This window comes from Solea solea, chromosome 6, assembly GCF_958295425.1.
Source record: "Solea solea chromosome 6, fSolSol10.1, whole genome shotgun sequence".
NCBI classification, from domain to species: Eukaryota; Metazoa; Chordata; class Actinopteri; order Pleuronectiformes; family Soleidae; genus Solea; species Solea solea.
Window position 1 is genome coordinate 3,770,990 of NC_081139.1, and position 13,872 is coordinate 3,784,861.

At 40.6% G+C, this 13,872-nt stretch overlaps 1 protein-coding gene across 2 annotated transcripts in view; it reads right to left on the minus strand.

Annotated features, from left to right (window-relative positions):
- The window catches only part of grm2b (glutamate receptor, metabotropic 2b), a 29,152-nt gene extending 15,280 nt beyond the window's left edge, over positions 1-13,872 (minus strand). For both annotated transcript variants that reach the window (XR_009240413.1, XM_058631565.1), the window contains exons 1-2: positions 12,967-13,872; positions 8,819-9,446 (exon numbers count right to left, since the gene is read on the minus strand). Coding sequence is in view for 1 of the 2 variants with exons in the window: in XM_058631565.1 (XP_058487548.1) it covers positions 8,819-9,328 (510 nt within the window). In the remaining variant the exon portion in view is untranslated. The remainder of the gene's footprint in view (positions 1-8,818; positions 9,447-12,966) is intronic.

A 13,872-nucleotide genomic window follows, 5' to 3' on the forward strand; every position in this document is an offset into this window, starting at 1 on the left:
TTAGATCACATTTTAAGTCATGATATAAAGTAGCAATAATTGTGCAGAAGTCACAAAACAGACGGGTTTTTCTCTTTGCTTTTTGTTCATAAAAACAAGCCAAGTGAACTTTGAACTGTGAAGTATTGCCAAATGTCACCAATTCAATCCGATTTTATATAGTTGAAAATTACGTGGTTTTTTTTCCATCAGATTGCCGAGGTTGTGCTGAAAACACTCTGTGTTGCACATTCTTATAGTCTCTGTTTAACCCTGAGAGCACAAAGCATTTCAGCTGCCTTTTTCCATTACTATTATAAGAATGTGCAATATATAGTGTCGTGTCTTACATCCTTTTTTTTAGTGCAACCTAGGCAATCTGATGGTAAAAAAAACGCGTAATTTTTAACTATATAAAGTTTACTTTATATCATGACTAAAAATGTGATCTAAAATGAATCTTTGACTCAACAACACATAAAAGGATGAACAAAAACACATGTTTTAAAGCCTGAATATGTGACTTATAAACACACATTCCAAGTATGTCCATATAAGGACTTGTGTTTTATTCCCATTACATAAATAAGTACATAAACACACCTGAGCAAAAAGTGCTTGAATTTGTGAAATCATTTTAATTTTTATGAACAAAAAGAAAAGAAAAATCTAGTCTAATTTTGTGACTTCGGGACAATTTTTGCTACTTTATATCACTACTTAAGATGCCATATCAAATGAATCATAACTTTGACTCAACAACACATAAGAAGACAAAAAAGAAAATGCATCTTTTAAAGCCTGAATATGTGACCTATAAACACACCCCCCCCAGGATGTCCATATAAGGAGCTGTGTATTATTCCCACGGCAAATAACCATGGGGGCACCTGCGGCACAGATCTGTGCGGCGTGAGCACTAAGGGTTAAATATGTAATGTTTTTTTAATCTGCTTCTTCTATATCTGTCTATGTAAAGTTGCATCAGTTCATATCAGTATGTTAGAACCCATCCATCACACTCTGTGTTGAATTGAATTATTTAAATATGAGCAATGACTGATGAATGGTGTGTGGTATAAGATTATGGAGGTAAATAAATATTTTAGCATATTTTTGAGGCACGTATTCGTCTAATGCTGCTTTATATCAGATGTGAACAGCGTTGAGGCAAAGTATAGCACTGGAGTAGATTATGTGTAGAGATACGATTCAGAAGCAGAACAGACAATGTGTGAATTACAAACACCGATCGTGTCGTATCAAACGCACGTCTTATTTTCTGTGTGACTGCAATAATCTGAGAACAACCAAAAACCCCATGTTCTAACGATGTCTCTCCCCACCCAAGGCTTCCTCACCGAAATGGGTCATTTTCCAAATTGGAACACGTTTGCATTCAAATCTTTCAGCTCCTGATATTTGTTCTTGTTTATATTCACTGTCAGTGAAGCTCATTTAACAGCCGGCACCATCTGTAACATACAAACATCTGTCCTGCAGCTGACGGGTGTCACTTTTAATTTGAAGCAGCTTGGATCTAAACAGTTATTTTTTTCTGATGAAAGATGGAAAAAAACTAACGTTAAGACGGTGAATTTTATATGGAGGCTATTATATTTGTCTCAAATCAGTGCACTGTTTATTCTCAGAGAGTGACAGCTACAGTAACTCCTTGAGTGCAGACTAATATTAAGCACAGTCATTTGAAATAACACAAAACTGCTTTTGGAGTTTGAGCGTTATCTCCGTGTGTGCGTGCGTTTTCTCCGGTTTCCTCCCACAGTCAAAAGGTTTGGGGATCAGGTCAATTGGACCCTCTGAAATGACCATAGGTGTGAGAGTGGATGGTTGTTTGTCTCTATATGTGGCCCTGTGATGGATGCCACCTCAATGAATGAATGAATGAATGAATGAATGGATGAATGAAAACCCACTTTTAGCATCTTAGCTTGAACTGTTGTTTTCTTGTATTTCAAGTGTGAAAAAATGTGAAGCAACTTGTCTGATTTTTTTTTTAAATGTGCTGAACAAATTACTAAAATGTCCAATAACAATTAAGTTCACATTTTTACATTCATTAATCTATATATGTATATATGTATATGTGTATATGTATATATATATATATATATACATATACATATATATGTATGTATGTATATATATATACATATATACATACATACATATATGTGTATATGTATATATATATACAGTACATATATGTATATATATGTATGTATATATACACATACATATATACACATACATATATGTATGTGTATATATATATATACATACATATATATGTATATATATACATATATATATGTGTGTGTAGGAACATTATCTAATGCATGTATGCATGATCCATACTTTTATTTATGTGTGTTTACTTCACCAAAACGCAGCAGCAGCAGAAAGAAAAGTGTTTCTTTGCTTATTGGCACGATTAGCATAGAAAGAAGACCCAGTGGTCCACATTAAAGAATCCAACTTCCCTCCTTCTTCAGCAGCACAATCCTCACCACGAGAGAGACATCACCATCACGACACATTCGAGGGTAAAACAATGCTCTTTTATGTTTAGACCTTTAAAAATCAAAATAAACTCGACCAGCGTATGTTGAATGTGCATGGTTGAGCCTGGAGACCACAGTTTTGACAGTGAACAGCCACAAGTTCTGATCATTTATTCTTGTGATACGTGTGAAAAAAACAACAACACAAAAACACTGCAGCTCTGAAACAGAGGAGCAGAGAAGAGAAGAGCATCTGGAAATCAATATCAAAGCAATATTATTGACCATGTGGATCTTGATTATTGGCCAAAGTTGGTTCTAATCACCACAGTGTTTCCCCCTCACTTTGAAAGACGTTCTGATCATAAAGAGAGCCGAGCTCTGTTCTTCTGAATGTGCTAAAAGTTCCAGTTCAAAAATAGCAGTTTCAGGGAGAGGAGGCATGAGGAGGGGAGGTTGGGGGAGAGATTTGAGGGGGGGATTCAGCTCTATCATCACATGATGCACAAGACCCTTTTGAAGTTAACACCAAAGCAGATTTTCTTTTTTTTTTTTTCACCCGATGCACTCTGTGAAGATGGAAATACAATAAAGACAAAGCCCTCTCCACTTCCTCTGCACGACACATCCACAGACTTAAACAAATAAATATATTCAACATCAATATACAGTGTGAGGAAGGACAGATATGAACTTCAATAACCTCTTATTAATGAGGAACTTCCCAGCAGCTGCAGCGGTGTGAAGATACAGTCGATCTAATGGGTCTAATACAGCGTCGAGTGGGTGCTCACGGAGTAGATTATACACACCTATGAATATACTGTGTATATACATACATATATATATACATATATATACATACATATATATATATGTATACATACATACATACATATACATATACCTTTGAAAAAAACTACTTTACTATGTTCAATTTATTTTAGAGGTAAGATTTTAGGGCCACAAAAAAAAATGAAAGAAAGAAGTTAAGAAAAAATAAAACGCATGAATTCTGAGATTAAAGTCAGAATTTTGAGATTAAAGTAAAAACATTTCTCAGAACTCCGACTTTTCCTTTAATCTCAGAATTCTGACTGGTTAGGGTTCATTCTTTTTCTCAGAATTCTGACTTTTTTCTAAAAATTCTGAGATTAACGTCAGAATTCAGACTATTTATTCTGATTAAAGTCAGAACTTTAATCCCAGAATTCTGAGGAAAAAAGTCAAAATTATAAAATTCAAGTCAGAATTCTGACTTTATTCTCAGAATCCTCACATTAATCTCAGAATTCATGCTGTTTCATTACTTTTTTTACATATGGCCCTAATACTCTTCAGTAGGATTTCATATGTGTGTATGGTTCCTAATGAAAAGATACTGGTACCCGTGGCGGCCCGTCCATAGAGGGCGCTAGGGCGTCGCCCCGCTAGTCTGGCATGAAGAAGAATCATCTAAAATAACTTGTAAAAACACGGACATTTTAGATAAACCAGCTACACATCATACAGTCTGTAAACTACAAAGTGTATGTTCTCTGTGACGTATTTCCGGTTCCTCTGTCCCTTGCAATGCAAAAGATAGGAAGACTCTAGATAACCGGATATAAACATGTTACTCCGGTAACTAAAGGAAGTCCGGGACATGCGATGCCTGAGTCCATCGTGTCTTTATAAACGTTTGTGAACGTCAAACTAGTTTGAAACAACATCATATTCTGTCTCTCCGTGTCTCTCTCTCTGTCTGTCTCTCTCCCTGTGTGTGTGTGTGTACAGTACATCCTAGAGAAAACCAAAGGCAAATCAAGGACAGAAATATACAGCAGGATGAGTAAGACGCTAATGAGAGCCTCCAAAATATTGCTTGGCTATTTAGGAAAGCATTTTTTTTTTTTAAAGGCTGAGAAGAAACGGCTCTTTCTCACACTTTTCCCACATCTCATCCTTGGCTTCTGTCTCTGACAGCATCAGTCTCCTCTCTCCACATGCAGGTGGACACATCATTACCATCCCCAGCCAATGGGGATGAACACCACAGATGGGGAAAAAAAGCAGCTCCTATCAAACTCTTCTCAGACCATTGCTGGCACTTGTCCTCCTCAGTTTTACAGCACAAAGTGCTTCTCTGCGATTGAAAGAGGCCGTTTAAAACCATCTCTGTCTCCCAAAAAAACATCCCACCGTGAGCTGCTCACCCTCTCTCACGGCTTCGTTCATTAAAGAGCTCAGACACTGAATGTAAGCGCTGACAAAGACACTTTTGAGGGTGTAGTGACAGTAGAGGTATGTATTCAAATTCACACACAAAAAAAACACTCAAAAAGCACTGAGTTTCCTCTCCAATCTTCGCTGTAGGCGCATTCACACGGAGACACACATAAGGTCCTTTTCATGCGTCTCAAAAACATGCTGTTCTTTTGTCAAAGTTACAAGTGGAGAAGACACTTGATATCATCCACTTCTTACAAAAGTGAAGGCACTCTGCGTTTAATGTGGCCTTCAAATGGTTCCTATATGGTAAGACGGTCGTCCTCAATGTCATTGTCTTCATTCAGCTTCCACATACAGTACGACAGTGAAGCACACACTTCTGCAGGATCCTGGCATGAACTCAAATTAGACTGCATTCAGGTTGATTTGGCAGAAGCTAACAAGGGAATCGGATCACACGGACGAGTAGTGGCTAGCATTGTTGCCTCACAGCAAGAAGGTTGCCAGTTTGAATCCCGAGGAAGGGCTTTTCTGTGTTGAGTCGCCATGTTCTCCCCATGTGTGCGTGTCAGCAGTCCAAAAACATGCAGAGGTTAATTGGACACTTTACCTTGACATTAGGTGTGAGTGTAATGGTGTTTTTCCACTTTATAGTACCACCTGGCCACGGCTCGCCTCGACACGGTGTGGTTGGTTTTCCATTACAATATAGTACTTCCTCAACTACCAGTATACCGGTATATGCCGGCTTTTGGCCGTTGTCACATGAATTTGGCAATTCGATATCCCTGACTGGGGGCAAAGCTGGGGAAGACCAACGCCATAATTCCCATGTTCGGCACGCCTACCAAACGGGGATTCTCGCTCCAAAAACGAATCAAAACAGCCCAAAGTCACAAGGTTGATGAGGATCGCAAGTTGTCACAAAGACTCGGACAATTTTCATTTTCACAAAAGCAGCCAAACACTTAACTGACATAAACGGAGAATCGTGACGTTTGGACCGAGCCGTGTGTTTTTACACTTATTTCCGTTATTTTCATTACTTATCGGACTCAGTTTACAGTTTGTGGAATGTTTGTTTTCCAGAATTCAATGAAAACTTGTTAAATCTTAGATTTGGTGCGTGTTTCTTGTTACGTGTGTCTATTTAAGAATACTGTATGTCCGGCATTAAACACGCATGGCTGGAATTTTGAAATATTAACGGTCCAAAATATTTTCTAGTGTAAACTCTGTCAGGTACTATCACTTATGGAAAAGCAAACAACCGCGTCGTGCCGTGCCAAGGCAAGTCGGTCTCCCTAGTGGAAACACGTCATAAGAGTGAATGGTTGTTTGTCTCTTTGTGTCGTCCCTGCGATGGACTGGCGATGCGTCCTTTCGCCCAGTGTCAGCTGGGATTGGCTCCAGCTCCCCACGACTCTCATGTGGAGGATTAAGTGGTAGATAATGAGTGAGTGAAGGTAACAAGTGAATAACAGTCAGAGAGGCTGCAGCACTCAACTTATTCAAAGACTAAGTGGTCCGTGTGTGGAGAAACGGGGAAAACGTTAATGGAATCCAAATCCAAATTTATACACCTATACCCACAGCGAAACCTTGTAAGAATAACAAATGAATTAGGTTTATCAAGAGCAAAAAAAAAAAAACTCACAGTGGGTGAAACACAAGGCCAGATGTCAGGAGACGCTTTAAAACCGTACAAATCAGGTATAGATTAAAAACTAGACAATGTGAAGGGAATAAAAAAAGGCTGTTTAAAAAGGTCAATAGCACTTTTTTTTATTTGTGATTATATGTGATACACGTTTTCACTGCAGACAAATGCTCATAAAATCTGTTATTGCAGCTATAAATGAAAAGCATCGAGGAGCAATATATGACCTTCATGGGAAGTTGCATATACTCCAGTTGGGCAATGTTAACTTTTTTGCCATCAAAAAAGACATAATTTGTGTTATATGATTATCTTACTCTTTTTTTTTCTTATCTTATGGGCTGCAGAGTCAGTGCATTCCTTATATTAAACATTCATGCTCATTCATGTTCATTCATATGCAAAGTGTGTGTGTGTGTGTAATAATTGCATGAAGCACATACTGTGCATGTTTAACTTTAGCCTTTTCAATGAGCTTAAAAAAACATTTCCCATCAAAGCATTTGTCAAACATAGGATGAACTTTGCTAAAAGAAAAATCGTGAACCTGATAATCCTTGTTGTTACTGTTCTAATGTGATGAAATTGTCCTGGGCCAGTGATATTATAAGAAGGCCTCAAAATATCCATATGGAGGTTTTTTTTTTGCTTATTTTACCATAAAGAAAATCGGCCAGAAAAATGCTTTTGCCCATTTTTCCAGAATAACTTTTAATATCTGGCAGTTATTTACAATTTTCTGTGTGTGTTAACAAAAACAGGCCAAAAAAATGGAAACTATGCACAATAGACAGCTGGACAGATAGATAAATAAACCTCCGTATAGTATAAACAAGCCGGTATGACCACTACCTTCACTGCTGCTAATAAAAATGATTTTGAAGTTTACTCCTTTCCGTCTGTGCCCGTGTGTAGAATAAATGTGTTGTGGCCTGCAGTTAATGGAAAGTGTAACCAAATGAGTCCAATACACTTTGTCTCACTAACCTACTTTGCATCATGGTAATTATTGTGTGTGTGTGTATTTATGAATTATCCTCAGATGCATTACTACCTCAGGCAACCTTTCATATGTCGCAAGGTGGGAATGAAGACGCTTGTAAAATGACGGATGCGTCTTCGGCAACCAAAGCAGACCTGACACTCTTCCTCTGAAGGAATGTCCCGAGTCGTCTGCCTCAGTGAAATTAAAGATGCAAGGCATCGTCAGTATTTGTGAAGGAAAGTACGAGGTGTGTGTGACTCAGGCCACATGATGATTAGCAGTGAAAGTGTATCCAAGGCCAAGTTATTGAAATAGGCCAAGTTATGTTCTCAATTGTACAGCAACCTTGGGTTTCGTGAAAGGCGCTCTATAAATCTAAGTTATTATTATTATTTTTATTATGTGACTATTGAAATCCTATTTCTAGACTATAGTGTATTGTCAGTATTGGGAAATTGCTTCATTCTGATCACGGTCATGGTCATCAGTTTTTTTATTTTTTAAATAAATGAATATAAATGAATGAATAGATTCATAAAAATCATGCAGATTGCATTGATGCATTGATAATGTTGAGGTTCATGAAAGGCTGTAGTTGAGTTTCTGCAGTTTCTTTCAAAGACGGAGTTTTGCCCAGAAGTGTATTTGTGTGTCAGTTGTTGATGTTGTTAAACTGTAAACTTCCTCTGAACACGCTGCTGTTCAGCGTACCCTGAAACACCTGTCAGAACACGACAGTGCAGAGCTTAAGCTGCTCCACAGTTAAACAGAAAAAAAAAAAAAAAACATATTCTTCCAATCTGAACATAGTTTTATTTGCCGAATTCTGGCAAAGTGACATTGTGGTTAATTTAGAAAGGGGAAAAAAACGGTGATCTTTAATTTTAGGCCTGCAAGGTAACATTAACTAGAGTCTCCTTTGTGAAAGTCAAAGTCTTACTTTCTACCTTTCTATATAAAGAATAACTCTTTAAAGCATTAGCTCAGGACACTGGACATTCATTCTGGGACTCCTTTATTGTACATTAGCACCCTAAACAATGCATGGACATACTGCTTTTGATAGGACCTGATCATGACAGTGTGGTCATGTGTAAATTCAAGGTTGGCAACCTGGTCCAGGGTGTACCCCGCCTTTTGCCCTATGTCAGCTGGGATTGGCTCCAGTGACCCACGACCCTCATGTGGACGATAAATGCCTGGATGGATGTCAAATTTCACCAATGAGCCTTGGAGCATGCAGCCTGCAGTTTGACTTGGACTAACAGAGCTTGTGATTGGCTGACTCGAGGTGAACAGGAAGTTATGTCCAGAGAAGAAGCTTATTCCCCAAAGAAAGAAGAGGAACTAGGTAGCAGAATCTAAATGTAATCTGTGGTAGTGTTGCTTTCTGTAAATGTATATGAATTCAACTTTTTCCTACACACTAAACATGTGATGTACAGAGTGTGACTTTACCTGAATGGAGACATCACTGTAGGAGCCTCCGATGACACCAGAGATGGCGAGCGGAACCTCGTTTTGGATCGGTCTGGAGCCGTCGGGACAGATGAAGCCCGGATCGTGCACCTTGGTGAGCGAGGCCCTGACAAAATCTAGCGACTGCTCCAGAGCGTACGTGTCCTTCGAGCAGCTGTCAAGAATGTGCGCCCCCAGCTGGAGTCCAGGGAGGATGCGATTGCTGGCGTTAATCTCATCGAGCGCCAGCAGCATGGCCTCCAGCCTCTGGATCCCCCTCTCCTCGTTGATCTTGCCACAGTCCTCTGTCCCGTCGCCTTTGTGGTGCACGGGGAAGAGGCCACCGATCACCAGGTCTCCGTCCATCAGGATCTCACGTTTGGCTGTGGGGGGTAATCTAGACATGCTGGGCAGGACTCCTTGTATCAGCAGCTCCAGCAGGAGCACGTGGAGCGGCCAGTAATTGGCAGCTTTGGCCAACGACCCGGGGCGGAGCACAACACTCAGCATGGTGGGATCAGGTAGACGGGTTCAGCTGGTGGAAGCAGAGAGGAGCAGAGGCTCACAGAGTCTCGGGGCAGATCGCTTTCAAGTCTTCTCTCACTGGGAACAGCATGTTTGATATTTCCTGAGTGATGAAGAGGAGAGAAGATTCTGTGATTATGGTCTATCTCACTTTTAATTCTGCATCAATTTTCAGCATCTTTGAGGAGATTGGAAATGAGCTGGGTAGTACATTACCATTATTATTGACACCCCAGTGACAGCTTGTATTTTTGCCTTTTATCCCTTTTTTCATTGGCACCATTAGTCTCTCAGGTTTTTGCCCGCGGGATTATTCAAGAGTACAGAGGAGCCACACTCAGGTATAAAGCATTGTAAAGGCAGGCTTGTGAGGGCTTTCCCCTCACAAGGTTTTCTACACTTTTATTATCAATTCTTACCTTTTTTCTCATCTCACTGCAACCTATAGAAACGCTGTGGACAAATAACAGCCAGCCTCCACCTGAGTTTGTTTTGTCAGCTCTGAATCGTATGATTTATATTTTTTCAGAGTAAAACAAAGGAAGTGGATATTATTTTACACGGGACTCTCTGTGGTCTCTGTGTGATGAAAAAAAAAATCACTGCGGTTTGATCTAAAAGATAAAGATAAACACACACACACACGGTGGTTATCAGTACTGCGAGACCACATCAAACATTCATAGATATTTAAGGCACCTCTGGTGTGAAGCATAATTTCTGAGGTTACAACCGAGCTATCACATAGGTGGTGGATCTCCTCAATGGGGTTGCCATGGAAACATGGTGGGTAAAAAAAAAAAAATAAATATGGGTTGGACTGCAGGGGAGTGGGCAGTGAGACATGTATGCTAATATAGATTCCTATCATGTTGAGGTTACAGATTTAGATCTCACCGGGAGTTCCGGGGATCCTTCGTGCACGCAGAACAGAACACTCCAAAACAGGCTTGTTCATCCCATTCATCACATACACAAACAAGTTCAGCAAACACATCTACATGGCAGCAGTGACTCACTGAGAGGACTCACAAACAGCACACGGGAGTCACCGACGAGCCCATAATGTTTTATTTTAATCAATCGCAGATAACTCAGGATTCAATGTTGGTAAACTCAAAGAGCCCCGGCTGTAATTTGGACTTTTCAACGTGCTGCCATTCCTCCTCAATAATACAGACTTCACCAATGATGGGATTATGTCACAGGGTTTTTTTTTTTACTACTGACACTGTAACAATACATCACTGTGTGTGTGTGTGTGTGTGTGTCACTGAGGAACAAAACAACAACAACAGTGGGGTACATGCAGGCATGAGCTAAAATAACACCCCCCAGATACATTCAGAGAGAGATGTTTTTACATCACACGCTCAGGAAGGAAACAAAAGTGCAAAGAATCCAGACGTTTCCCCCTGCTAGAGAGGATCTACATGTGCAAAGAGTGCAAAGAGATAATGTCACATTTGTCGGGTGCATTGTACAATAAGTGGTAGGTGTTTATTACTGCATGTCACATTTGCCCCTGCGTGTTGAGCCAAGATGAGAAAGTAACGGAGAAGGGGGTTCAATGTTAGGTGTCTAATTGCTGTTGTGCACTGTCTGTCAGAGCAGATGGGGCTTTCTAGTCACTCCTGACGAGGTCATGGTGTGAATTAATGTTGGAATAAGGAAGAGCTAATTAGGCAGACAGGGCTAAAGTGAGGTTTGAGATCCAGAGGAGTCCATCAAATACCTTCCTAAGTATATGTGGACAAACTAATAGGCACCAATTAGAGGAAGTATTATCAGCTTCTTCTTAGTTTTGAAGCAGCGTCTAACCAGGCCTCAATCATATCATTAAAACTATGTTGATGCAGAAGAAACTGTCACACTCACACACACACACACACACACACAGCAGCCAAGCGCATCACTCGCTCCGCCAGCTGTCTTTGCAACAATATTCCCTCTGAAAGGCGAGTTCAAAAAGAGACGAGCAGTGTGCTTTACTCGGCTTTGAACCGTCAGCTAATGCATTTCTGCTCCCCGACTACACAAAACACGTCAAAAAAAGAAAAGAAAGAAAGATTCCTCCAACATTACCATAAAGAAACACTTTGAGAACACACTTCTTATTGTCTTGCACATACAACAGTGTGGAGTTGGAGTGTGTTAACGTGTGACTCACTCACAGAGCAGCTTTCAGCGATGTGGGTGATTGGCACAAACATTCATACATGTAGAGGTTTTTTTTGGATGAATATGATAATAGACGCTGAACGAGACGGTTGTCGAGTTCAACGCAGGACAGACCTGAAGTCTAATGGGAGGTTTGATAACCTTTAACTGACACATGGCATTTACATAATCCATGAAGCCTGATGAGCAATAAAAGCACTTTATTTAACTTCTATCATCACATCCTGACTGACACTGATGGGGCTACAGCATATCTTCCATCTAAAATGGGATTATGGACCATAATTGTCATAAGTTAAACACATGTTACAATATTGTTATGTAACATGACAACACACAACAGCAGACACTCACACACGGTGCTGTAGAAATGAGCCGCTCAGCCAGAAAACACAAGCATGATGGTGATTTTCTTTATAAAGGCCAATCGTCCACTTTGCCCCCGAGGCGTTTTACACCATGACCTTTCATTATCCTCACTCAGAGCCGGACTTTGCTGCTCAAAGCCGAGGACCCTGATGTTCCACTAATGACAAACAGGAGAAGAAGGAGGAATAACTGCAGCCGCCTTAACTGCACTAATGATTTCCATCACTGCATCATCTCCAGAGTGTGTGTGTGTGTGAAACAGTTAATCCTTCCACCTGGACTTGTCAGCTAACAGAATTAGGAAGCCTCTGTGGCTGGCAGCAGCAGCAGCAGCAGCAGCCGGCTGATTGTGAGTCTGACCGTGGATCAAGAAACATCACTTTATTAAAACAGCGCGGGAGGGAAACAGCCCGTCAGTCCGTTAAAACCTCAAACACTAGTTGAGATGACTTCACTGAGCTCATGAGGTATAACATAATAAGTGCAGCCATGACAACAAAGACTGGCTACAACTGATTGTTTTTGATTCACTGACTGATTTAATAATATCTAATATGTTGGTGTGTCTCTGATGACTAACGTATAACTTACACCTTTAATATGTTGTAATAAATGAAGCTGCTACCATCACAACCTGTACAATGCCAAATCTATTTTTTTTTCTTTTTAATATACTTTTTGCAAAATCAAATATAAACACCAATACAAGTACATTGTTCATTGCTCTCTTTTGTTTTTGTTTAAAAAGCCTTATAATGAGATTGTGCAGTGTTAGTTATGTGGCGTTGGGTATTCTCTTCTTAAGGAAGGAAGCAGCTTTATTTATTTGTCCCATTACAACAGGATCACACTCAGGTGTGGAGCAGAAATCATCCAGTGGAGTTCCAGTGGAGCTCAGTTCACTCACTGGTGACTGTTGTTTCTCTGAGACAAATGTAAAGAACGTGTATCAAGTTAATACAAAAATGAATTTATAGTCAGTAAAGATGAACTAATGAGGGCAGTGTTGCTCTGGATGATTTAAAAAGGGCATAAATGAATAAATGAGTGTGATGAGATGGTTCGTCGCTTACCTGGTTGAAGCGCAGATGTCTCTCTTGGTCCGGTTGAGCTCTCTTTAATGTGTGCGCCGCGCGACCGTGTTCACAGACAGGTGAGTCCAGATGTTGCTCACGTGGAGCATGTCTCCCAAGGATCTGTCCGTGGTCCTGAAAGTGTTGCTCACCCTGGCCAAGTCTGACTAACTCCTCTCTCTCTCTCTCTGTGTGTGTGTGTCTGTGTGTGAGTCTGTGCGCTCTCCAACTTGTGCCTGCGACAGCAGCAGCAGCAGAGGAAGAAGAAGAAGAAGCAGCAGCAGCAGCAGCAGCAGCTTCACTGCGTGCAATGAGCCCACACACAGAATGCCCGAGTGTCCACAAGCACCGGCAGCACAGTGACGCTCCAGTGACTCTGTGTCAGCAACTGAATTTAAATGAAAGTATAGCACACAGCATGCGTTGCCCTCCGTGTCAGATTCGCAGCCGCGTCTCCTCAGAAATGTAGTTTACAAACAAGAGGTGAGGAGGAATCCTGCCACTCTCCTCCTCCTCCTCCTCCTCCTCCTCTGCTGCTGAGTGCAAATAAGAACCGACGCTGGATGTATTTCGCTTTTCCTTTCACAAACCTGACGACGCATCATGTGGCGTTTGTTTGCGGGAATACTATGGACGTCCAGAATAATGAACTTTACCAAAGAAACATATATGCGCTATAGGCGCGCGCGCGCGCACGAGAGAGAGAGAGTTGCAAAAGTGAAAAGTGCATTGATAGAAATCGCAAAATCCTGCCTCCAACTTTTTCACACTAGGTCTCCCCCTCTGTGTGACTCATCTACTCTCTTGTTCCCCGCGGAGCTGCACTCGCATGTGGTGTCAATCCAACATTTTTTTTTTTTTAAGCCAAACCAAAAAACAGAGAAAGAAAAATCATTAGTCTGCAAA